At 42.6% G+C, this 27474-nt stretch overlaps 1 protein-coding gene across 1 annotated transcript; it reads right to left on the bottom strand.

Annotated features, from left to right (window-relative positions):
• Positions 1 to 6245: 6245 nt before the first annotated feature.
• On the bottom strand, positions 6246 to 16620 carry LOC140714149 (uncharacterized). Its single transcript, XM_073024987.1, has 2 exons — positions 16588 to 16620; positions 6246 to 8936 (listed from the first exon to the last, which is right to left on the bottom strand). The coding sequence occupies exon 2, from the start codon at positions 8470 to 8472 to the stop codon at positions 8206 to 8208; it is 267 nt and encodes an 88-aa protein (XP_072881088.1). The 5' UTR covers positions 8473 to 8936; positions 16588 to 16620; the 3' UTR covers positions 6246 to 8205.
• Positions 16621 to 27474: the final 10854 nt, after the last annotated feature.

The following is a 27474-nucleotide window of genomic DNA, read 5'->3' as shown; positions in this document are numbered from 1 at the left end:
ATTCCCGGGCCTGCAGGATGTCCCAGTCGGTGTTGTAGGAACCGGTGCTCGGGGCCATGTTGTTCCCAAACTGTGTCAACTCTGGCTGAGGGACCAAATTCAACATTCCCAAGTCTTTTATTGACAAAAAATGTGCATTTATATCCTGAAAATGACACCAACTGTATATGAGATCCCGAGAGTTTCGGGAGTTTGGAAAAATTAAATAAGGGTCCGTGCGTTTTTGCTTCCACGCCCTGATATCTGAAGAGGGAGTTCAGAGTCGACACAGCGGGGTCCGATACAGGTCAGACGGGGTAAGTTACAGGCGACACTCCGCTCAGGATCAATGAGCGCCGGAGCATTTAGGATAACGCCGCAGTAATCTGGAGCGGTGGCTCTACTGACCATCGTGTTTGCGGTGATATTGTGGCGGCTCCGTGATTATTCCTTCCCCGGGACTTCCCTGGACATCAGCCCCGAGTACAGTGTGATCTCTGCCCTGGTAGAGGCAGCCACTGACAGTTCTGTCTGGTTCACTGTCACTTTTACATTTGATCGGTTTGTCACCATTTGTTGCCAGAAGCGGAATATGAAATATCGCACCGGGAAAACTGCACCTCTGGTTCTGACAACAACCGGCGTTCTGCTCTGCTTTAATAATGTGCTCGTCTTCTTTATATATAGTCTGTGAAAGTCATTGACAATATACCCTGGGACTGCATTGGAAAAATCGGGCTACTATACGGATCCCGGGTGGGTGGGATATATCTGGCTTTCTACCTTTCTAACGCCGTTACTCCCGTTCGTATTAATACTGATGTTCAACGCTCTGACAGACAGACACATTTTAGTGACCAGTCGCATCCGTAAGGGGCTGAAGGGTCAGAGCAAGGCGGAGAATCGCAGTGACCCGGAGATGGAGAGCAGGAGGAGGTCTGTGATCTTACTTCTCACCATTTCTGGAAGCTTCATCACCCTGTGGTCGGTGAGTGTTGCCGAATTCCTTCATAATACCATCGCCGGAATGGATCAGAATAATTTCAGCGATTCTGTATACATTTTTCAACGCACCGGATACATGTTGATGATATTAAGTTGCTGCACAAACACGTTTATTTATGGGGTAGCTCAGTCCAAGTTCAGAGAGCAGCTCATCCGCGCAGCGAAATATCCGCTCATGTCAATCATTCAACTAATTAACAAACAACACATCTAAGCTCTTCTCGGAGGCGGCCGCAATGTTTTCGATCTTGACTCTACAGAACCAATGATCATCAGAGAACGTGGCAGCGGGGAGAGTAAATCTGGTTTTGAGCCCGAGAGAAACACAGCACAGGACCTGACTCTCGGACACCCGCACCCCGCCACCTCCACTCCTGCCAATCCTTAAGCTCATCCTACCTGTTATTTTCAGTTTTCCACCATATTCCCGCCCTCGTCACCGCCAGATACTTTTCGATCTGAGAAAACTAGACAGGTTCTGGGGACATTCAATACCAAATCAGCAAAAACGCCACTCATTTGTTTTTTGGATAAAAATTAAATGAAAAAAAGAAAGTCAAGGTGAACTTACAGTAATGCTTGCACTTGTCCATCGCTTTAGACTAAAATGTTACAGAGGAATGTTTAACACCACAACACTCATTCTTAATTGCACAAATTTTTGAACGGAAACCTCCGGTGCCCACTCTGCTTCAAGGAAAATAATATCATCTCACTTCCTGATTTCCGATCAAATTGCGTGTTGACTGTCCTCTACATTCACTCCAGTAGAATATCATCTTTATTATTTTTATTTAATCTCAGCTAAAACTGATAAAAGTTCCGTTATAGACACCGACAAGCTCACTCCTTTCTCACACAAGGCAATCTGCAGATGCTGGAAATTCAAACAACAACACACACAAAATGCTGGTGGAACACAGCAGACCAGGCAGCATCTATAGGGTGAAGCGCTGTCGACTTTTCGGGCCGGGACCCTTCGTCAGGACTAACCGAAAAGAAAGATAGTAAGAGATTCGAAAGTAGTGGGGGAAGGGGGAAATGCGAAATGATAGGAGAAGACCGGAGGGGGTGGGATGAAGCTAAGAGCTGGAAAGGTGATTGGCGAAAGTGATACAGAGCTGGAGAAGGAAAAGGATCATGGGACAGGAGGCCTCAGGAGAAAGAAAGGGGGGGTGACACTAGAGGGAGATGGAGAACAGGCAAACAACTAAATATGTCAGGGATGGGGTAAGAAGGGGAGGAGGGGCATCCCACTACTTTCAAATCTCTTACTATCTTTCCTTTCGGTTAGTCCTGACGAAGGGTCTCTACCCGAAACGTCAACAGCGCTTCTTCCTATAGATGCTGCCTGGCCTGCTGTGTTCCACCAGCATTTTGTGTGTGTTGTCACTCCTTTCCCAATTGCTTGGAAAAGGCAATGGGCTGAAAAGTAGGAATCTGACAGCATGGGAGAAAGGACAGGAGAGCAGGCACCAGAGAGAAATATGAGGCAGTGGAGGAGAAGCGAGGAGGGAGGACAGAATGGGAGAGGGGAAAGGGAAGGTCATCTTGTCAGTAGAACAACGGACCGGCATGTCAAAATTGGGATGAAGAGTGGATTTTAAATGGTTGATCATCGGGAAATACAGTTCGTTGCGGAGGGAATGAATGTGCTTGATAAAGCAGTCTCCCGATCTACATCGGGTCTCATTGATGTATGGGAGGCCGCACTGGGAGCGCCGGATGCAGTAGATGAACCGACTGACCCGCAGGTGAAGTGTGTTGCCTGACCTGGACGGGCTGTTTGTGATCCTGGATGGAGCTGAAGGAGGAAGTAAATAGGAAGATGTAGCACTTTCCTCGATATGTTCCAAGAAAGGGATTAGTGGGGAGGGGCGAATGGACAGAGAAAACTCTAGAAAGCAGTGTTGGCGGGGGCGGGGTGTGTGGGATAAAGGTGTGTTTGGTTGTTGGATTTGAGAGAAGTTGTGGAGGATGATGCCTTGGATGTAGAGGATCATGGGGGTGCAGGTGAGAACAAGAGGAACTCTGTCAATGTTTGGGTGATTGTAAGATGGAGTGAGGGCGGATTTTCAGGAAATAGAACCGATTGGTCTGAGATCAGCATCAATGGCGGAGGAAGGGAAACCTATTCTGTGAAGGAGGAGACCATCTCTGGTGTCCCGGAGATCAGATGATATCTGGTGATCAGATATGGTAGGAACAAAGGAACTGAGAAAAGGAAATAGCTTTTTTTTTACAGGAGACAATGTGGGAAGAGGTTTAGTCAAGATCACCATGCAGATCGGTAAGTTTACAAACAGAAAGTGTGAAGGTGTTTTGATGAGCCCTGCCATCTGCCACCGGCAGTGAATTTCTCGGGTCAGCTGTCGGCTGAATGCACCAGGGCGGACGGTGGAGGGTTTTGCAGAGATAGCGAGTGCTCTAGGGGTTGGAGGGTTTTACAGAAATGGGGAGTGGTGTAGGGGTTTGAAAGGGATTTAGAGATAACGAGGGGTGTTGTGGCACTTCACCACCACTGTGGAAATGTAATTTACTTGTAGTATCAACATAGTAATGTCTGTAACAAAATGAAACCCTTATGGTATCAGAATGCTTTACTAATAGTGTTTGTGCAACATTACACTGAGTGAACCTGAGGCCCTGACTGTAGACCACAGTCCCCACTTCACTGCCTGTTCTCAAAACCTGTCCAAGTCCTTTACTCTAAGCTACCTGCCCAACACCTGCCTTCATTGCAAAGTTGGTCACCAGGCCATCAATTCTCTCAACCAATCATCGCTATCTACCATGAAAAGAAGTGCTCTCAATACTGACGCCAGCGGGACACCGTTAGATACTGGCAGCAAACAGAATAGCAAACACAAAGTACACTGCAGATGCTGTGGTCAAATCAACATGTACAAACAAGCTGGATGAACTCAGAAGGTCGGGCAGCATCCGTTGAAATGAGCAGTCAACGCTTCGGCCCGGGACCCTTCGTCAGGACTGAAAAAGGAGGGGGCAGGGGCCCTATAAAGAAGGTGGGGGCAGGGCGGAAGGTGCCAGGTGAAAAACTAATCAATACTAAGCACATCTTTCCCTCTTTACCCCCCTCTGCTTTTCGCAGGGATCATTCCCTCCGCGACTGCCTGGTCCACACATCCCTCCCCACAGATTTCCCACCTGGTACTTATCCTGCAAGCGTAAGTGCTACACCTGTCCCTACACCTCCTCTCTTACCACCATTCAGGACCCCAAACAGTCCTTCCAGGTGAGGCAACACTTCACTTGTGAGTCTGTTGGGGTCATCTATTGCATACAGTGCTCCCGGTGCAGCCTCCTCTACATCGGCGAGACCCGACGCAGATTGGGGGACCGCTTCGTCGAGCACCTCCGCTCCGTCCGCAACAACAGACAGGATCTCCTGGTTGCCACCCACTTCAACTCTGCTTCACATTCCCATTTGGATATGTCCATACATGGCCTCCTCTACTGCCATGATGAGGCCAAACTTCGGTTGGAGGAGCAACACCTCATATACCGTCTGAGTAGTCTCCAGCCCCTTGGTATGAACATCAAATTCTCCAACTTCCAGTAATTCCCTCCCTCTCCCTTCCCCCATCCCACTGTCACCCTGCCTCCTCTTCTAGCTGCCTATCACTTCTCTCATGATTCTGCCTTCTTCTACTACCCATAGTGCTTTCCACTTACATTCCTCCTTCACCTCTCCTGCCTATCCCCTCCCCCACCCCTTGATCTCTCCTCTGATTGGTTTTCACCTGGCACCTTCCACCCTCCCCCCCCACCTTCTTTATAGGGACCCTGCCCCCTCCTTCTTCCGTCCTGACGAAGGGTCTCAGCCCGAAACGTTGACTGCTCGTTTCCACGGATGCTGCCCGACCTGCTGAGTTCATCCAGCTTGTTTGTACGTGTAGAGCAAACAGAATAGGCTTGCATTGTTCTGGCTCTTTGTCTCCTGCCAGTAAACCAATCTTTGATCGATGGTAGTGTCTTTCCTGTAATACATGAGGTGTGATCTTGTTCAGCAGCTTCATATGCAAGATCTTGTTAAAGGCCACCTGAAAATCCAAGCAAACAACATCCACTGTCTCTCCTTTGTCTATCCTGTTATTTCATCAAAGAATTACAATGGATTTCTCAAACAGGATTTCCCCTGAAGGAAACCATGCTGACTAAGACTTATTTTATCATGCAACGCGATGTACCCCGAAAAATCACCCTGAATGGACTCCAACCACTGAGGTGAGACTAACTGGCCTATCGTTTCCTTTCTTCTGCCTCTTTCCCTGCTTGAAGAATGGAGTGACATTTACAAATTTTTAGTCTGCCAGAACCATTCCCAAATCTACTGATTCTTGAAAGTTCATTACCCATTCTTTAAGAGAAACATGGGGTGGGGAGGAATTCTTCACACAAAGGCAGAGAGAATATGGATTGAGATGCTAGAGCAAGTGGCAGGGTCGATTTCAACATTTAAGAGAAGTTTGGGTGGGTTCATGGATGCAAAGGGTATGGAAGGATAAAGCTGCAGAGTGTTCTGTGACTCTAATGCCTTCACAACCTCTTCAACCACCCCTTTCTGAACACTGGGGCGCTTGCAGCTGGTCCAGGAATCTTACCTACCTTCAGGCCTTTCAGCTTCCAAAGCACATTATTTCCTTAGTAATACAAGCTATACTCACTTTTTCCAATACTCTTCACTTATTGGCATGTTTTTTTTGGGGGGGAAGGTGATGTCAGAGTAAGAAATGTAGGGGGGGCAGCAGAGGAAGAAGGGAGATGAATATGAAACACAAGAACATAAGATTTAGGAGCAGGATTCGGTTATTTGGCCCATCGAGTCTGCTCCACCATTTCACCATGGCCAATCTAATTTTCCTCTCAGCCCCAATCTCCTCTGTTCTCCCTGTATCCTTTCATGCCCTGACCAATGAAGAATCTATCAAACTCTATCCTTTTGAGAAACATACAAGTATATGGGACACAAGAGATACTGCAGATGCTGGAAATCTTAAGGAATACACTTAATGTGCTGGAGGAGCTCAGCAAGTCAGGCTTGGTTGGGAATAAATGTTTCAGGCCAAGACCAGTCATCAGGACACTTGATACCCAGGTATCTGGAATATCATCAAACAAGAAATTTGAAAATAGTTTCAAATAGTGAAATCTTTTGACAAAATTTACTACATGCTTTAAGAAAATCTGCCAAGCAGAGCTCAATAATATAACAAACACAACAGGAATAAACACTTTCACTATAACCATGTTAATGTTTTCTTTAGGAAAAATACCTTGGTCCCATTCTGATCTGGAAAACTTACAAAGAATAAAAACAACTGAAATGACAAATTTAGAGAACAGTATTTATACTAAAGCGCACTTAGATCAACATTACCTAGGACAGGAGGATGAGGTATTACATACAATAAAAACTGACACAACAGTCAGATAAAACTCCTAAATGTATATTTTCTTCAAAATTAAGCAGGATTCAGCACTCCATGTCAGCATATGCAATTGTGGTATGAAGTACACACCAAAAAAACTTAAATGAGAGGCCAACTCAGGAAAGTGAATCCTCACTTCATGAAAATGTTAACCAGTGGAATGAGTATGACCCTCCATGGGAGACATCCCAATGATCTGAGCAGACGAGATGTTTGTCAATGAAGCATCAAATGTCCGACTCAAAGTGGGAGATGCCTTCACAGAAAAAGAGATCCCTTGTGGAAATACAGGACAGGGTGATTGACATAAAAATTATCAAAAATACATAAAAGACTATCAACCAAGGTGATAAATGTAGAAAATGCTGAGAGAAACCAGACACAATCCAACACATTCTGGGATCCTGCAGCAGTTTAACTCAATCTGATTACTTACAAAGTTACAATCAAGTGGCAAATACCCTTCACCAACATCTTGCTTTACACTCATGACCACTATAACTTCATAAAGGCACCATAAATTCAAGACTGATCAAGTTTTAGAATCAAAATCCTACAAATTATATGATAATCAATAGAGTATTAGAGATAGGACAATCCATAACCATACATATATAGTATTACTGGATAAACAAGCAGGAACAACTCTCTCAATAGATAAAACCATTCCCAACACACACATGTTCCTCGACCAGTGCTGCACCTCACAACAGGTATTGTTTGTGTCATCAGTCAGACAATCGAAATATTTTCTCTGTCAATCAGCTTCCAAATGTTGCTACTCTGTCATTTGTTGCCACGCCCAACTGCTGATTCCCTTCTCCTCATCATACGTTCTTACCCTGCCCATCGTCCAGAGCCCCAAACTCTGCCCTGGGCAGACCTGCCTCTGGTTTCTGACCTTGCTCCGTTGAACATCCAACTGATGGTTTCCCATTCTGCTTTCAGTCTTTAGAGGACAGGGGTGTTTTCAACAACCCTTTAGAAGCAGGGAAAATGACCATTAATGTGGAAATGTACCCTGAATAAGAAGGTTAACTCCTAACATCATTCTTCCTCAGCCCAGAGATTTGAGGGCGCGAAGAACATCTTAGACAGAACTGCAGTCAGCTCAACTTCTTCAGTCTGCAGAAAATTCAAGGGAAACCTCTTCACCCACAGAGTGGTGACTGTTTGGAACTCATCACCACAGGGAGAGCGAGAGATGAACAGGGGGGATGTAAATGGACTGTTATGGAACTGAATCACTGGCAGGGTCCAGCTGGCCTGAGTTGACTCTGTACTGTACATTAGGTGTGTTATAAATTTACTAAGTACCAGAGACAGAGTTTAAAATAGAACTGATTTATTTGTCTCAGATCCAGAATATTAAACTCCAGTCCCATTAAATATGAATGTGGAGCAGAAGAAACTCCTCCCATGCCCAGTGACCAGGGTGCAGAACTGAGTGTGGTGAGCAGCAGCAATAATTGCAGAGTTCAGCACCGACAGTCACTCTCGAAATTGCATTCAGCAATGGTGATGGACAAATATCCAGCATGGAGCTTATAGAAACTTTCTCCCCAGTGTGAACCCGGTAGTGTGTCACAAGATTAGATTACTGAGTGAATCCCCTCTCACATTCACAGCAGGTGAATGGCCTCTCCCCAGTGTGAACTCAATGATGCATATTTGGTGGAGATGGACAAGAGAATATCTTTCCAATGTCTGAGCAGGTGATCGACCTCTACCCAGTATGAACTCGCTGGTGTCTCAGTAGATGAGTTGATCACGTGAATCCCTGCCCACATTCACAGCAGGTGAATAGCCTCTCCCCAGTGTGAACTCGCTGGTGTGCCAGTAGATCCGATGACAGAGTGAATCCCTTCCCACGTTCTGAGCAGGTGAATGGCCACTCTGCAGTGTGAACTGACTGGTGTGCCAATAGGGTGGATGACCGAGTGAATGTCTTCCCACAGACTGAGCAAGTGAATGGCTTCTCTCCAGTGTGAACTGATTGGTGTCTCTGTAAGGTGGAAGAGTGAGGAAATCTCATCCCACAATCTGAGCAGGTGAAATCCCTCTCAGCAGTGTCTCTGACTGATGTCTCAGTAGGACAGATGAGCAAGTGAATCCCTTCCCACAGTCCCAGCAAGTGAATGGCCTCTCCCCAGTGTGAAGTCGCTAGTGAGCCATTAGTTCAGATGGCTGAGAGAATCCTTCCCCAGAAATTCAGCAGATGACCAGCCTCTTCCCAGTGTGAACTGACTGGTGTGTCCACAGGTGGGATGACCGACTGAATCCCTTCTCACCCACAGAACAGATGAATGGCCTTGCCCAGTGTAAACTTGCTGATGTATCTTCAGTTGAGATGATTAAATGAATCCTGCCCTACAGTCTGAGCAGGAAGGATGATCAAGTGAATCCCTTGCTCCACTTCTTAAATATCTGGACAGTGACAGCAAAACTGGCATGTTGTGTTCGAGATTCCTGTAGACAAATTCCTTGTCATTTTTTAACCTGTAAAAAGATTTACAAAATCCATCAACTTTAAAGATTGTCCATCAAATGTAGGACAACATTTCAGATGAGAACACTTGAGTTACCACGGTGTGATCTGGCATCACACTGTCACAGTGAAGTTCAACCCAACTTGGAGAGAGAAATCATCTTCTAACTGGGCACAGTGATGGTATCTGGAATGACCATCAAATTCTCTGACGTTTTTCTGTCTCTATAATAATAGGCACAGAGGGGATGTTAGGGGTAAGTTTGTTACGCAGAGATTGGTGAGTGCGTGGAATGGGCTGTTGTGACAGTGGTGGAGGTGGATACAATAGGGACTTTTAAGAGACCCCTGGACAGGTATATAGAGCTCAGAAAATTAGAGGGCAATGCGTAACCTTAGGTAATTTCTCAGGTAAGGACATGTGCAGCACAGCTTTGTGTGCCAAAGAACCTGCACTGTGCTGTAGGCTTTTTTTCTATGTTTCTGTCATCTCCAATCTGTGACTTGGCTCGGTTTGACTCTCTCCATAGGTATTATTCCCTGTTCCCACTGAGCTGCATGGGTGCCTGGCCCCACAGTAACTGAAACACTCTCACACAAATAGCCTTTGTTGATGTGCTCGTATGAACTCGCATTCACAGTTGGACCACCTGTTCATTCTACACCAGGATGACCGTCTGTATGAAGACGTTTCCCCTAATGTTCCCCTCAACATTTCACCTTTCACCCTTAACCCATGGCCTCTGGTTGTAGTCCCACCAAATCTCAGTGGAAAAAGCCAGCATGCATTTACCCTATCTATAAGCCTCATAATTTTGGTATACCTCCATCAAATCTCCTGTCACTCTTCTACATTCCAAGGAATGAAGTCCAGTCCAGTTCAATCTCTCCTTATAACCCAAGTCCTCCAGACCTGGCAACATCCTTGCGAATTTTCTCTGAACTCTTTCAACCTCTTTTACATCTTTCCTGTAGGCTGGTGACCAAAACTGCACACAATACTCCAAATTAGGCCTCACCAATGTCTTGTACAAAGTCAACATAACATCCATCTCCTGTACTCAGTACTTTGGTTTATGAAGGCCAGTGTGCCAAAATCTTTCTTTCCGTCCCTATCGAACTGTGACATCACTTTCAGTGAAATATAGACCTGTATTCCCAGATCCCTTTCTTCAACAACACTCCTCCGTGCCCGACCAGTCACTGTGTAAGACCCACCCTGGTAGTTCCTACCAAAGTGCAACACCTCACACTTGTCTGCATTAAATTCCATTTTGCATTTCTCAAACCATTTTCCCAGTGGGTCCAGATCGCACTGCAAGCCAAAATAGTCTTTTCGCAGTCCGCTAAACCCACAGTCTTAGTTTCATCCACAAATTTGCTGATTCAGCTAACCATGTTATCATCCAGATTACTGATATAGATGACAAACAACAACAGATCCAGCACTGATCCCTATGGCAGTGTCACCATTAGAGACAGGCCTCCAGTCAGAGAGGCAACCAAAAGCTACAACACTCTGGCTTCTCCCAAATAGTGTCTCATCCAATTTACTATCTCATCTTGAATGCTGAATGTGTGTACCTTATTGACCAACCTCTCGTATGAGACTTTGTCAAGTGCCTCGCTAACGTCCATGTAGACAACATTCACTGCCTTGCCTTCATCCTCTTTCCCTATAACTTCCTCGAGAAACTCTGTAAGATTGGTTAGACATGACTCATCATGCACAAAGCCGTGCTGCCTTTCCATAATCACTCCACTTCCAACCAAATATCCAGTTCCTGCACATATGTTCCAATAACTTCCTCACTACTGATGTCAAGGTCACCAACGTATAATTTCCTAGTTTATTTTCTTGAACAGCTAAACAATATTGGCTAATCTCCAATCCTCCAGTCACTCACCTGTCACTAAGGATGATGTAAATATCTGTGCTTGGGCCCCGACAATTTCTGCACTTGTCTTCCGCAGAGTCCCAGGGAACAACCTGTCAGGCCCTGGGGATTTATCCACGGTAATTTGCCTTAAGACAGCAAACACCTCCACCTCCATAATCTGTACAGGGTCCATGAAATTAATGCTGCTTTGCTTCACTTCTATAGACTCTGTGACCATCTCCTGCCTTGAAATCTTTTTTCTCTTAACATAACTGCACATTCCCTGAGGAGTTTCCTTCACCTTGTCTGCTCGGGCAACCTCATGCCTTCTTTCATAAGTGTTCATTTGAATTTCTTATAATTAATAAGTACCCCATGTGTTCCTATCTGCCTGCACCTGGGATGCACCTCCTTGTTTCTTGATCCACAAGAGGAAAGCCAAAGGGGTGATAGAGGATTCATGAGTTTGGGGAACAAAACAAGAATATACACGAGGAAATCTGCAGATGCTGGAAATTCAAACAACAACACACACAAATTGCTGGTGGAACACTGCAGACCAGGCAGCATCTATAGGGAGAAGTGCTGTCGACATTTTGGGCCAAGACCCTTCGTCAGGACTACAAGAATACAGAAACAAGAATATGTCTGATATCCCAGTGGCAAGGCTTGCTAGTGCTGCACGGTGGGTGGGTTCTGTGAAACAAAAGTTGCAGGGGAATGAGAGCTGGAATAACAGAACAGATAGTGGAGAGGATGTGGAGCAGATATTGTTCAGACCTGATACAAAGTCCCTAATGAAAATCTTGAGCATGGTGCAGTGAATATGCTGAGCCCTGTATATTTCAATGCAAGGAACATTGTAGGAATGGTGAATGTGTTCAGTTCATGGATCAAAACCTGGAATTAAGATACTAGGATCTGGCAGCTGTGGACTGGGACAGGCTGCTTTATGGCAAAGGTGTGCTTGGTAAGTGGGAGGCATTCAAAGCGAAATTTTTAAAGTACAAAGCGGGTATATGCTTCTCAGAATAAAAGGTAAAAAGATAGAAACTGCAGGGAACCTTGGATTTCAAGAGATATTGAGACCCTGGTGAAGCACAAGATGGAGTTGCATAACAGGGATAGGCAGGCAGGTTCTTATGGAGTATAAGAAAGACAAGAGAACACGTAAGAAATAAATCAGGATGGCTAAAAGAAGGCATGAGGTTGTCCTCGCAGAAAAGATGAAGGATAATCCTAAGGGTTAATCCAAGCAGGCTTTTTCAACTGATGTTAAGTGGGACGACAACCAGAGGTCATGTGTAAGTGGGGAAGGTGAACATTTATGGGGAACATGTGGAAAACCTCTTCACTGAAGTGATTGTGAGAGTGTGGAATGAGATGCCAGCACAAGTGGTGAATATGAGCTTGATTTCACCATTTAAAAGAAGTTTGGATGGGAGCCTGGATGGTAGGGGTATGGAGGGCGATTGTCCCGGTGCAGGTAGGTGCATTAGACAGCTTAAATATATTTTCAGCATTGACAAGATGGGCCAAATAGCCTGTTTCTGAACTGAACTTCTCCATGTTTCCATGACAGAGAAGCTGGACGAACTTGTTTCTAAGGGAAAAAGTAGGAGGGACAATGGAGTAGCAATGGCTGAAATTTCTGGGAGCAATTCGGGAGCTGAGTCATTGAAACATCCCAAAGAGGTGGAAGCATTGGAAAGGCAGGAGAAAGGCAGGTGGAAACATTGGAAAGGCATGGCTGAAATGAGAAGCCAAAGTCAACATAAACTCCAAACAGAGGGCAAACAAAAGAGCGAAAATTATTGGTAAGCTCTTAATAACCAACAGATGACATCTAAAAAAAATATCAGATGAGCTCAGGGCATGGAATGATGATATTGTAGTTATTAATGAGTCTTGGTAGCAGCCAACAGCCTGAGGGATTGAGAGGATCAAAATATCAGGGGCCTCAATGTCTCTTGAAAAACAAGATTCCCTGCACCAGTTACCTTTCAACTTTTATTTGAACAGGCACAGACAAACTCTACATCCTCAAAATTTCACTTCTGAAGGCCTCCCAATTACCAAGTACTCCTTTGCCGGAAAACAGCCTGTCTCAAACCACACTTGTCAGATCCTTTCTGATACTGGATTAGTTTCTGAGGATTGGAGGGTGGCTAATGTAACCCCACTTTTTAAAAAAGGAGGGAGAGAGAAACTGGGGAATTATAGACCGGTTAGCCTGACATCGGTGGTGGGGAAAATGCTAGAGTCGGTTATCAAAGATGAGATAACAGCACATTTGGAAAGAGGTGAAATCATCGGACAAAGTCAGCATGGATTTGTGAAAGGAAAATAATGTCTGACAAATCTTATAGAATTTTTTGAGGATGTAGCTTGTAGAGTGGATAGGGGAGAACCAGTGGATGTGGTATATTTGGACTTTCAAAAGGCTTTTGACAAGGTCCCACACAGGAGATTAGTGTGCAAACTTAAAGCACATGGTATTGGGGGTATGGTATTGATGTGGATAGAGAATTGGTTGGCAAACAGGAAGCAAAGAGCGGGAATAAACGGGACCATTTCAGATTGGCAGGCGGTGACTAATGGGGTACCGCAAGGCTCAGTGCTGCGACCTCAGTTGTTTACAATGTATATTAATGATTTAGACGAGGGAATTAAATGCAGCATCTCCAAGTTTGCGGATGACACAAAGCTAGGCAGCAGTGTTAGCTGCGAGGAGGATGCTAAGAGGATGCAGAGTGAATTGGATAGGTTAGGTGAGTGGGCAAATTCATGGCAGATGCAATTTAATGTGGATAAATGTGAGGTTATCCACTTTGGTTGCAAGAACAGGAAAACAGATTATTATCTGAATGGTGGCCGATTAGGAAAAGGGGAGGTGCAACGAGACCTGGGTGTCATTGTACACCAGTCATTGAAAGAGGGCATGCAGGTACAGCAGGCGGTGAAAAAGGCAAATGGTATGTTGGCATTCATAGCAAGAGGATTTGAGTACAGGAGCAGGGAGGTTCTATTGTAGTTGTACAAGGCCTTGGTGAGACCTCAGCTGGAGTATTGGTCCCCTAATCTGAGGAAAGACATTCTTGCCACAGAGGGAGTACAAAGAAGGTTCACTAGATTGATTCCTGGGATGGCAGGACTTCCATATGAAGAAAGACTGGATCGACTAGGCTTATACTCGCTGGAATTTAGAAGATTGAGGGGGGATCTTATTGAAACGTATAAAATTCTAAAGGGATTGGACAGGCTAGATGCAGGAAGATTGTTTCTGATGTTGGGGGAGTCCAGAACGAGGGGTCACAGTTTAAGGATAAAGGGGAAGCCTTTTAGGACCAAGATGAGGAAAAATTTCTTCACACAGAGAGTGGTGAATCTGTGGAATTCTCTGCCACAGGAAATAGTTGAGGCTAGTTCATTGGCTATATTTAAGAGGGAGTTAGATATGCCCCTTGTGGCTAAAGGGATCAGAGGGCCCGAAGTTACCCCAACCACAAAGTTTTCCAGCTGCTATAACCCGGGAAACGGTACCTCAGTATTAAAGCCAGGATCAACAGTCTCCAGGACAGCATCTTCCACCAGGCCATCAGATTGATTAATTCAAGCTGATACAGATAAATTTGTATGTTATATTGACTGTCCTGTTGTACGTACAATTTATTATAAGTTACTATGAATTGCATATTGCACATTTAGACGGAGATGTAATGCAAAGATTTCTAGTCCTCATGTATATGAAGGATATAAGTAATAAAGTCAATTCAATTCAACCTCTCCACTATCTGTTCTGACATTCTAACTCCAACACCCACAACAACTTTAAGTTTAACTACACACCCTCTCCCGCCACACACTTGCAATAGTAAGAGTTACCACTATGATATTGGGACCTCTGCTAGTTGCTAGTTTAAATTCCCAAACTAGTGAATCGCCTATCACCCCCTTGACTTTCCTCAGTCAGGTAATTACCCCCACCCCCAACACTTTACAAAGTGGTCTACCTGTTGTTGTGTGGGATGGCCACAAGAGTACTCTGCAATGGGTATTCAATCTCATTCCCCTTCCTGACTCTCATCCAAATTCCTGTATCCTGCACCTTGGGTGTAACTCACCTCTCTTCATGTCATATCTATCACCCCTCTGACTCCAGGGTGATCCGGAATTCATCCATTTCCAGCTCCTTAAATTGCAGGGTTACAAGCTGCAGCTGGATGCACATCTTGTAGGTGAGGGCATCAGGGACACTGGAGGTCTCCCCACCTTAACACCAATGTCCTCTAATTTGTAATGACCACTGTGCACAAAAGTCTTCTGCTGTGCAGTTTTTACCCAGTGACAACAACATGTGCACACTGAATTTTATATAGGGAGTTATTCTTTTTAACAGCTAGCAAATCACTGTCAATAAGAACTTTGATCTCCTCTGGGTTTGATTGAGTTCATCTACAATATCACACAACCTATGTAGCAGGCCGGTAGTGGGTAATGAAGGATTTTCTCGCCAGAGCTTTTGCACTTTGTCCATATGTGATTTGCTTGCTAATTGACACTTTAAAATGCCAAATTTCCAAATATCACTCCAGTTCTTCCCACTTGCAAATTCTTCAGCAACTTTTGTATCACCAGAATACAAACAGGTGACACCAGTTTCTGTATTGTACATAAATATTTCCCCTGAACCCTCCCGCAAGTGACTGACAGTGGTGAACTCATTGATGGCAATGCCAATGAATATGAAGGGAAGGGCAGTAGTCTGTCTCACTGGAGTCTGGCACATTTGTGATGTGAAAGCTACTTGTTGCCCAGGGCAACCATGTTTGATATCATTGTGTACCCAGAGAGAATGGGTCTAAAGCTGTTCTCATGGGTAGAAAAGTCCCAAACAAGAGGAGGTAGAACAAGGAGCACACACAAAATGCTGGAGGAACTCAGCATGCCAGGCCCCATCCACAGAAAAGAATATTAATGTTGAGTTCCTTCAGCATTTTGTGTGAGTTTCTTGGATTTCCAATACAAAAAACAACATAGAAAACCAACAGCACAATACAGGCCCTTTGGCCCACAACGCTGTGTCGAACATTAATTACTTTAGAAATTACCTAGAGTACCCCATAGCCTATTTTTCTACGCGCCATGTACCTATCCAAGAGCCTCCGAAAATACCCTATTGTATCCGCCTTCATCACAGTTGCCGGCAGCCCATTGCATGCACTCACCACTCTGCGTAAAGAAACTCGCTCCTCGTGGTGATATCACGTGTCAGAGCCTGATGGAGAGTTCTGAACATGTGCAGAAATCAGAGAATGACCGAGGAGCATGGCAACATAAAACGTGGTTTTGTTGCTGTTAAATGAAAGTTCAATTTTTCCAGAATATGGCTTGTTATTAGTAACCCACGGTACGTATAAAGAACACAACACCCCTGACATCTCCTTCCTACCCACTTCCAAGCACCTTAAAACTGTGCCCTCTCGACAGTTTTTATCTGGTTTGTGATGGGAGGTAGAACAAAGGTGATTTTCTCAACAGCTGATGTAAAAGATTCTGTGCCCTTTCACAGAGTTCCTGATCCTTGCATTTAGATAGCTGGAGCTCAGCTCTGTCTGAGAGATCAATCGGTTCGATTCCCTCATCAGCCGGAAGCTCCCCAGGGCCCGTGTACAGATCGTGGGGCTGAGAGAGAAGGATTGCAGGTCATGGTATCTACAGTTCACAGCAATTGTCCCTCAGTCGGCGTTGAAAATCTCAAGGCTCGGAGAATCAATCTTACCTGCTGCTGATCTTCAGAGGCCTTTTGTGTACTGCACGCATGCGTGATATTCGTTAACATCGCAACCCTGACGCCTGCGCATTTGATCGGTGCTTCGGCGACGGCGAAATTATTAACGGAGGGATTTATGGGTAATCAGGTTGCCATTAAAAGTGTCTGCAAGCACTGGTCCCATGTCCATACCTCAGTTTATTTTGTATGCATAGAAAATTCAGCAGCTGTTTTAACGCAGAAAGCGGCTCCCATAAATAATATACTCAATATCAACGTGTTTCTAATGCCAAAGTACAATCCTCTTACAAATGCAGATATGAAACACAAGAGATTCTGCAGTTACTGGAAATGTAGACACATACACACAAAATGCTGGAGGAACTCTGCAGTTCAGGCAGCAACTAAGCAGAGGAGCACACAGTCTAGGCATGCTGAAGGTGCTCGGCCTAAACGTTGTCTATTTATCCCTCTTCACATTTGCTGTCTGATCTGTTGATTTCCTCCATTATTTTGCAGAAATTAACCACTTTTTTTCTCAATCAAACAGTTTCTAAATGTTTCTGATTTTTTACCTGTAGCCACATTTCACTGGTCTGACTCCTCTTCCTCCTACTCCTTGTAAACTTTAGATCCCAACTCTTTCTGAAGCCCCAAAGCCCTGACTCATGCTGGCAACTCTTTGGTTTCTGAATCTGCTCCATCAAAGATTCACTCGCTAGTCTGCGGTCTGACTTTAGAGGTGCATTGCAACAACCCAGCTGTCTGAGGCACAGCCCTTTGAAATGAGTGAAAATCACCCAAAATGTTGAAAAGAGCGGGGAAGAAGGGGTTTAACCACCTTAGGCCTGAGTCCTGGGGAACATCAAAACCACAGTGAGATCATGGTCTTATTCAGCCTGGAGAAAATCATGCAGGAAATTCATGCAGGTGTATGGAATGATTGGAGGCATTGGTCGTGTGGATAGCCATAGACTTTTTCAAAGGGCTGAAACGGCTAACAAAAGGGGACATGGTTTTAAGCTGTTTGGAAGTAGGTACAGAGGAGATGTCAGAGCTAAGTTTATTAAACAAAGAGTGGTTTGTGTGTGGAATGCACTGCCAGCGATGCTGGCAGAGGCGGATGCAATAGGGTCTTTTAAGAGACTCTTAGATAGGTACATGGAGCTAAGGAAAACAGGGGGCCATGCGGTAGGGGAATTCTAGGCAGTTTCTAGAGTAGGTTACATGGTCAGAACAACACTGTGGGCTGAAGGGCCTGTAATGTGCTGTAGATTTCTATGATTCTATGAAATTCCTGGAAAATCTCCTATCCCACGGAGTGGTGACGGGTTGCAACCTGTCATCACAGGGAGAGTGAGAGGTGAACGGCAGGGTTAGATTTTGATACACTGACATGGAACAGAAATATGGGCAGAGACCAGATGGGTCGAGTGGCCTCTCTTGTGTACACTCTGTGTGCGGTAGAGACATTAAGTACCTGAGACACGTGATTTGATAGAGAAATTATTTATCTTTCACAGATCCACAATATTAAACTTCAGTCTAATTCAAGACTAACATCAGCAGAACAGACTCCTCCAATGCTCAGTGACCAGGGTTCAGTCCTGAGTACAATGAGCAGCCACAGGAACTACAGAATCTGACAGTAACAGTCCCTCATGAAGCTGCCTTCAGTCACCATGATGGGTAAACATTTAACACAGAGCTGATTTGAACTTCCTTCCTGATATGAATTTGCTGGTGTTGCAGCAGCTGGGATGATTGAGTAAAACTCTTTGCTCACTCTGGACAGAAATGTGGCCTCTATTTACCGTGAACTCATCGGAGCATCACAAGGTGGGTTAACTGAATGAGTCCCTTTGCGCACACAGAGCAGGTGAACAGCCGCTTCCCAGTGCAAATCTGTTGGTGTATCTGTGATGGCCGACTTCCAAAATGAGAGCCAGTGAATGGCATCTCACTGCTATCAATGTCATGGCAATGTATCCGATCAGAGCACAGACATGGACACGTGTTTGGGCTCTCCTTGTAGTAACAGCGCTGTCTTCTCCAGCATCTCCGCCTCCACATTCAAGGATCAGTGGCATTCAAGCGCTGGTGAACTGACAGATACAGCGGAACTAACGTGCTGTTGTGTTTGTGATTCCCATACACAAATCCTTTGACTTTTCTACACTGCTAAAAGTTTACAAAAGCACATCAGTGGGTGAAAGACAACAATTCAACTCAGATGATTTTACTCTCCATGGTGCCTTCTGATAAAAACACTGTCAGAGGTCAAAACAATTTGGAGGAACAAGACTTCATCTTATAACTGGCTACAGTTCTGGCATCAGGGACAATATCAAACTCTCAGCTTCCCTCTCTGTATCAGAATGGATCATTCCTTCCCTTCATCAGTCTGTGACTTGGCTCAGTTTGTCTGTCTCCTTCACATTCTGAGCATGCGCCACACACCCACTAAGATCACGTTGTATTTACACAGCTGTGACTAGAGACTTTCTGATTATTATGTCCCTCCTGGCATCTGACGGTGGTAAACTCAGAATCAGCAATGCTATTGAACCTCAGGAGTAGGTGATTAGACTTTCTCGTTGGAGATCGATGAACTGCCGGTAGTTTGTGGCTGGATGAGAGGGTTGTTTTCAGAATGGAAGGAGGTAGCGTTTAGAGTACCCCAGAGATCAGTCCCTGACCACAGTTGTTCACAGTTTAATGTCCTGGCAGCGAGATATGAGATGTCTCAGTCTGCTGGGGACGCAGAAAGAGTGGAGTTGGGGGAGGGGAGGCTATTCGCATGCAATTTCATAGCTTTGAAATCAGTACATATTTGCACTGTGGGGCTGCGGTGGCGGGTTCCATTGCTGGGATCAGTGCACAGTCACTGTGGGCAATGAGGATTTTGTGAATAAAGACCTATTTTCCAATTAAGAATCTCAAGCCGTAGAGCAAGCCTATCGTTTGTATATTTCAGTTCTATGTATGACATTGTGATAACCAGATACAATAGCCCTCCACGACCTCTCTATCCAGTCCTTTCAATATTCAACTTCATTCATAATTTGGCCACAGGACCATCAATACTGTCATCCGATGCATTGACATAGAATGTAAAAAGAAACATTGCCAAGACAGACCCCTGTGGACCTCTGGGGTAGTAACCTTAGGATTGCTGCCTGTACCATGTGCTAGCGATGAAAGAATAGCATGATCAGGCATATTAAAGTGTGGCTGAGAGACTTGTGTAGGGGACAGGGTTTTAGATTCCTGGATCACTGGGGACTCTTCTGGGGGAGGTAAGACTATACAAAAAGGATGGGTTACATCTGAACCCAAAGGGGTACAATATGCCAGCAGGCACATTTAATAATTCTGGTAGTGAGGGTTTAAACGTATTTGGCTGGGGGATGGGAACCAGAGTGATTGGGCTGAGGAAGGGGAGAACAGAAACAAATCAATTATAGCGTGCAACAGAGATTACAGAAAGAACAGGCAGGAGATAGAGCTTAATTAAAGCCAGTGGCATGAGTTACAGGGCAATAAAGCCATGGTGCAATTAAAACAGAAAGCAGCAAATACTGGACTGAGAGTGTTGTATTTGAATGCATGCAGCAGAAGGAATAAAATGGTCCATCTTGAAATTCAGCTGCATATTGGCAAATATGATGTTGTGGCCATCTGTGAATCTGTTATAAGGTGGAGGCGTTGGGAGCGGACCCAAAAGCAAGACACAGACACTGAACTACCAGGAACAGGACTGGGCATGAGAAGGAAGCAAGGGAAGTGGGGAAGGGAGGACGCTGGACATGACACAGGCCCTAGACGAGACAAGGATTTGGGGCCTGGGCTAGGACTTGACTAGGATAGCGGAACCAGGACATGGAACTGGGAACAAGAAGCCTGGGCTTGGACTCCGAGCCAGAGACTGGACAAGGACCCAGAACCTGGGTCTTGAATCGGGCTCGGACTCCAAAACTCAGCGAGGAAGAGACAGGAGTGCAGAGCCTAGGACGAGGGAGAGATAGGAGCATGCAACACAGAGCCAGGACCCCTCCTTGTGTAGAGGTCGTAGGGCCAGGACTCATTACATAGAATGCAGGATACGTCGAGACGGTTCTGAACACAAGGTAATGGCAGACGGCCAAACCTACCTAGCAAAGGCGTGGACACAGACAGTTCCCAACACTAGGTAGCAGCAAATGGCCGGACCTACCTAGTGAAGGTGAGGACACAAAGATGGTTCCCAATACTAGGTAGCGACAGACGGCCGGATCTACCAAGTGAAGGCGTGGGCACAGACACAGTTCATTTTCATTTCATTTTTCAATCTTTTTTTATTGATTTTCAAATAAAGAATGTACAAATACAGATTGAAAGAGGAGTTTAACAAGTAGATAATATAAAAGACATATAAATAGCAATATTAAAGACAAAAAGCATACAATATCAAACTTAAATAGGTAATATATTATGCTGTTATATATACAATGGTCAGAGAGAAATTACAACTCCTCATAACAATCATAAAAAAAAGATTGGAAATTTTATTGATAGAGAAAGAAAAACCCCACTAACTAAACTAAAACAAAAAAGAGAGAAAGAAAAAAAAAGAAAGAAAAAGAAAGATTGGGCAGTCCAAATGAGGATAAACTTAAAAAAGAGAGAGAAAAAAAAACACATCCTTCCAGTCATCTCCGAACCTTCATGGACAAGGATATTCTCCAAAGAGAATAAAGAAAAATAAATAAATAAAGATAAATTAAATCATGTGAAAATATTGAATAAATGGTCACCAGACTTGTTCAAAATGAAAAGATGTATCAAATGTCCAGCTTCTAATTTTCTCCAAGCTTAAACATGACATGATGGAGGAGAGCCAATAGAAAACAGTGGGTGAGTTAGATTCTTTCCAGTGTAGCAAAATAGCTCTCCTAGCCAGTAAAGTTGAAAACGCTATCACATGTTGGGCGGAGGCAGACACTTTGCTTGCTTCCTCTGGGAAAATCCCAAAAATTGCTGTAAGTGGATTAGGTTGAACATCCATATCTATAACTTTAGATAATATTCCAAACACATCCCTCCAAAAATTATTTAAACTTACACATGACCAAAACATATGGGTTAGAGTAGCCACTTCTGCATTACATCTATCACAAATAGGGCATATATTAGGAAAAATATGCACCAATTTATCTTTGGACATATGTACTATCTTAAACTGAATGAAAATATGGTGTGCACAGATGAATTATTAACTAAATAATAAATTTTACTCCATTGCTTATCTGAGAGTGAATGTTGAAGTTCTACTTCCCAGGAGCTTTGAACCCTATCATTAGGCGATGTGCGAGCATTCATTAACTGTTTATAAATGATAGCTATTAATCTTTTTTGAACATGTTTAAACTGAAAAATAGCATAAGCCAAATTTGAAGAGCAGATCAGGGGGTAATTTAGTAAAAAATCACGTAAGAAATTCCTAACCTGTAAATACCTGAAAAAATGTGTATTGGAGATATCATATTTATCCATTAACTGTGAAAAAGACATTAAACAGTCTTGTAAAAACAAATCTCAACAAGTTTTTATTCCCTTAATTTTCCATGTTAGAAAAGCCTTATCCAAAGTTGATGGTTTAAAAAAGAAATTAGAATAAATATTACTAAAAATTAAAAAATCATTTAATTCAAAAAATCTACGAAATTGAAACCAAATTTTTAAAGTATGTTTAACTTTAAGAGCTTGTTTATCTATTCTGGAGAACGAAAAAGGAAGAGGATCTCCTAATAAAGAAGCTAATGAAAACCCCACTACTGAATTTTCCTCCAGCTGTAACCATGAAAGGCGATCTGAATCGTCTATATCATAAATCCAAAAAGTAATATAGCGAATATTAATTGCCCAATAATAAAATCTAAAGTTTGGTAAAGCCAGTCCTCCATCTTTTTTTGATTTTTGCAATAAAAGTTTATTCACTCTAGAGCTTTTATTATTCCAAACATAAGACAAAATCAGAGAGTCTATTTTATCAAAAAATGTTTTTGGAACAAAAGAGGGAACTGCTTGAAATATATATAAAAATTACGGTAGAATAACCATTTTTATAGCATTTATTCGACCTATCAATGACATCGATATAGGTGACCATTTGGAAAGCGCCTGTTGAGTATATTCAACTAAAGGGAAGAAATTATACCTATATAGGTCTTTAAAATTTTTTGTAATTTTGATACCAAGGTAAGTAAAATGGTTTCTGGCAATATTAAAAGGTATTTGATGATAATAATCAAAATAATTATTAATAGGAAATAATTCACTTTTATGTAAATTAAGTTTATATCGAGAAAAAGTACCAAATTCCATAAATATAGATAACATAGAAGGAATAGATTTCCTAGGATTTGAAATGTAAACTAATAAATCATCGGCGTATAACGAAACTTTATGTAATTTATCCCCTCTCCTAATACCCTGCATAGAATTAAAATCCCTAAGAGCAATAGCAAGTGGTTCTAAAGCCAAATTAAATAATAAAGGGCTAAGAGGACAGCCCTGATGGGTACCTCTATATAATCTAAAGTAAGGAGACTTTTGGTTATTAGTGAGAACCGCAGCTACCGGGGCATGATAAATCAATTTAATCCAGGAAATAAATCCTGGACCAAAATTGAACCTCTTCTAAACCTGAAATAGATAAAGCCACTCCACCCTATCAAAGGCTTTCTCTGCATCCAAAGATACAATACATTCAGATTCTTTGGTTGAGGGGGAATAAATGATATTTAATAATCTTCGAATATTAAAATGTGAGTACCTATTTTTAATAAATCCTGTTTGATCGTTTGAGATAATATTAGGCAAGATACTCTCAAGCCTATTTGCTAGAATCTTAGAGAGGATTTTGAAATCTACATTCAGTAAAGAAATAGGGCTATAGGATACACATTCCAGTGGGTCTTTCCCTTTTTTTGGAATCAATGAAATTAGTGCTTCATAAAAAGTTTCAGGAAAGTTCCCAGAAAATGTAGAATCAGTGAACGTTTGATGAAGATGTGGTATAAGCGTTTCGTGAAAGGTCTTATGAAATTCTACCGTATAACCATCAGGTCCCGGAGCTTTACCTAATTGCATAGAGGATATAGCCTTGGCTATCTCCTCTTGTTTCATAGGTGCATCTAACATATCAACATCGTGAATCGAAATTTGAGGTATGTTTAACCTTTGCAAAAATCTATTCATAGTGATATTACTATCAGAGAATTCAGATTTATAAAGATTAGAATAAAAGTCCATAAATATCTTATTAATTTCATAAGGATCTAAAGTTTCTGTTCTATCTGGTCGGCGAATTTTTAAAATCTGTCTTCTGACAATCCCAGCCTTTAACTGACCCGCTAAAAGTTTAGCAGATTTTTCCCCATGTATATAAAATAAACTTTTAGATTTAAAAATTTGCTGTTCAATGGGAAAAGTCAGAAGTAAATCATACTGTGATTGAAGTTCGACCCTTTCTTTATATAGGTCTTCAGTAGGTTTAACTGAATACGCTTTATCTATCTGTTTAATTTTATTAATAAGCACTGACAATTCCGCTTTAGTTTCTTTCTCAAAGCTGCTGAACATGAGATTATCTTTCCCCTAAGAAAAGATTTCAAGGTGTCCCATATAACCAGATTTGACACAGTTGTGTCACAATTTAATACAGTTGTATTAAATTCAAAAAATATAGAAATTTGCTCCTTAATAAAATTAACAAAAGCTGGATCCTGTAACAAAACGGGGTTTAATCTCCACTGTGAGATTTTCAAAAATCTATCCGGGAGCTTAAAGGTTAACTTTAAAGGCGCGTGATCTGAAAACGCAATTATGTCATACGTACATTCAACAACGGAGTTTAACAGACGTGTATTTTTTTTAAAAAAAAGTAATCAATTCGGGAATATTTGTAATGGACGTGTGAAAAAAAGGAGAAATCTTTATCATTGGTGTGTTTATATCTCCAAATATCGACAAGGCCATATTCTAATAAAAAGAGTTAATACAAGCTGCCGCTTTATTAGGAAGCGACGAATTGGTTGATGACTTGTCAATCGCCGGATTTAAGCAACAGTTAAAGTCACCACCCATGATCATCTTATATTCATTGAAATTCGGTAAATCTGAAAAAAGTTTCTTAAAAAAAAATCAGAATTATGTACATTAGGTGCGTATACACACACCAGAGCTACATTTTGCTCGCATAATAAACCAGTAACAATTAAATATCTTCCAATCAAATCAGTAGTAGTATTAAGGTGTACAAAAGGGGTTTTGGGACTAAGAAATATAGAAACGCCTCTTGTTTTACTATCCGGCAGTGAGTGAAAAAGAGGGCCTTTCCGAAAGCGAAAAAAATCTATCCCCATCCTGTTTTCGTATATGATTTTCTTGCGCAAAAATAATATGAGCATTAAGTGTTTTTAATTTCTTAAAAATCTTTTTACGCTTAATGGGATGATTGACACCGTTCCAATTCCAAGATATTATATTAATTTTATTAACATCCATATTTAAAATCGCGTTTAATATTATATAAAAGAAATGTTACGCAAGTACCGATTAAACCAAAAGGCGCGAGTTCAACCAGGAGTGTCGCCTTTACGAAAGAGAAATCCATCAAAAGAACTGCCCAATCAAGAAAAAAAAACTACTCTAATAGACCCCTCCCCCTCCCCCGCCAAATAGATAGAAAGGAAGGAACCAATAGGCTGGTCCCATGCTAACTAATCACCTTTGACCCTGTTCGCCAACTTGCAGCTCCATATATAAAAAAAAGCAAAAACCCACGGAAAATAGCCATAATAAAAGGCACAAGCAGAATTCAACTACTATAATGTTGTGTCTAACATTAATAAAAACATAATCAACAACGGCCATCTTAGAATCAGCTAAAGTAGCTTAAACACATATTCAAAAGAAAGAATAAATCCGAGCAAATAATGTTACAAAGAATATTCTTTCTCTCGAAAAATAAATAAATGAATATATGTATATAACAGACCTAAAACTATAAGTATTGAAACAAATAAAAAAAATAAAAAGATTAATACACAACAGGTCCTACACGGACCACTATAGTACAAAACTATAAAGGTTCCCTACAAAACAGTTATATATGTATTAATTATTAATAAGGTAAAAAAAATTAAATCGACCACGTCCCATACCAGAGAGTGAAAAGGTATAACATGTACTTAACTCAAAAGCTCCATAAACAACTTATACAGCAGATACTTCAAAATTGGCTATTGAATAATCGATATAACTTTAATATTTTATTCAGTAGGCTTAACTTTGAAGTTTTTAATATACTCCCATCCCTCCTGAGGAGAGTAGATTCTCAATGGTTGAGATTTTTCAGGAAAAATTATCAGCTTTGCTGGAAAGCGAAGGGAGGGATTTAAACTTCCTGACGAAGGGTCTCGCCCGAAACGTCGACAGCGCTTCTCCCTATAGATGTTGCCTGGCCTGCTGTGTTCCACCAGCATTTTGTGTGGGAGGGATTTAAATCTAATTTATACATTTCACTCATAACGTCTCGATATTTCTTTCTTTCGGCAAAGATTTCGGGGGAGTTAATCTCCAACTTTATGAATGTGTGTTGAATTAAAGAGTAATTTCCGTTTCTTTCTGGCTTCTCGTAGAATAGCTTCTTTAGTTGTATAATAATGCAAAGAAAGTACAACTGCTCAAGGATGTAATTCGGCTGAACGCCGAGAGAATGGAATTCTGTGAGCTCTGTCGATTAAGGGGCTAGCTTCGAGGGTCCCATTGAAAAGTGAATACAGCATATCTGAAAAGAATTTTAACAGATCACCAGCTTCAGTATTTTCAGGCAGTCCCAGAATACGCAGATTCCTCCCACGCCCTCTACTATCTAAATCAACCATTCTTTTCTTTGTTTTAGATAGTTCCGAGGTAATTTCATTGATTTTCTTTTCCAATAAGGATATCTTCATTCCTTGATCTGTAATAGTTTGCTTGAAAAAATCATGCTCGCTCTCGATTCGGGTTGTAGTCTGCTGAAGTGTTTGAAGTTGAGAATCCAAGTTTTTCAGCAAGTCTTGAATCGTAGAAATAGCTTTTTCGAGCTTCCCGTTTGAACCGGTCAGCTTATCAATTTTAATATTAAGTGATCTGAATTCCGACTTCATGCCTTGTATTGAAGAAAATATTCCCGCTAGTGTAACAGGCTCCTCCGTTTTCTTGGTTTGTTCTGTTTGCACCATTTCGGGGAAAGTCTTGCCGCTTCTTAATTCAATACCAGAACGACTTTTTTCAGCCTTTGTAATTAAGTCATAAAATCCTTCAGTAGAAGTAGTAAGTCATTAGAACTAAAAGGGATCTGTTAGTGGGATATAAAATATATTAAAAGAGAGAGAGCCGCTAGAAACGCGACCTACTCCATATGCTGCAAAGATGGAGAATCCAGACACAGTTCAAAACAACGAAAGACAGTTCCTAATCTTGCTCCGGTGGTTGAACTTGACAGCAGTGAAGGCAAAGGTTACAGGCGAGGCAGGGCTCCAGGTGAGGCAGGGCTCTAGGTGAGGCGAGGCAAGGCTCCAGGCAAGGCAAGGTGAGGCAAAGCTCGAGGCGAGGCGAGGCGAGGTGAGGCGAAGCTCCAGGTGAGGCAAAGCTCCAGGTGAGGCAAAGCTCCAGGAGGAAGGTGAAGGGAAGGGATACAGACAGAGAGTTTGGACAGGAACAATCCAGCAGCCAGAGTCTGAATCCTGAAACTATTTATGTAGCCAGCCCAAATGAGAATCAGCTGCCTCAACAGAAACTGGGGAAAACCGGAAAACCTGGAATAAGGAACATGGACCGGACCATGAACCGGACCGCAGATTTCAC

The sequence above is a fragment of the Hemitrygon akajei genome, chromosome 2 (assembly GCF_048418815.1).
Source record: "Hemitrygon akajei chromosome 2, sHemAka1.3, whole genome shotgun sequence".
Lineage (NCBI taxonomy): Eukaryota > Metazoa > Chordata > Chondrichthyes > Myliobatiformes > Dasyatidae > Hemitrygon > Hemitrygon akajei.
Note: the sequence above shows the minus strand (reverse complement) of the source record. Positions and strands in the feature narration are given on the sequence as shown.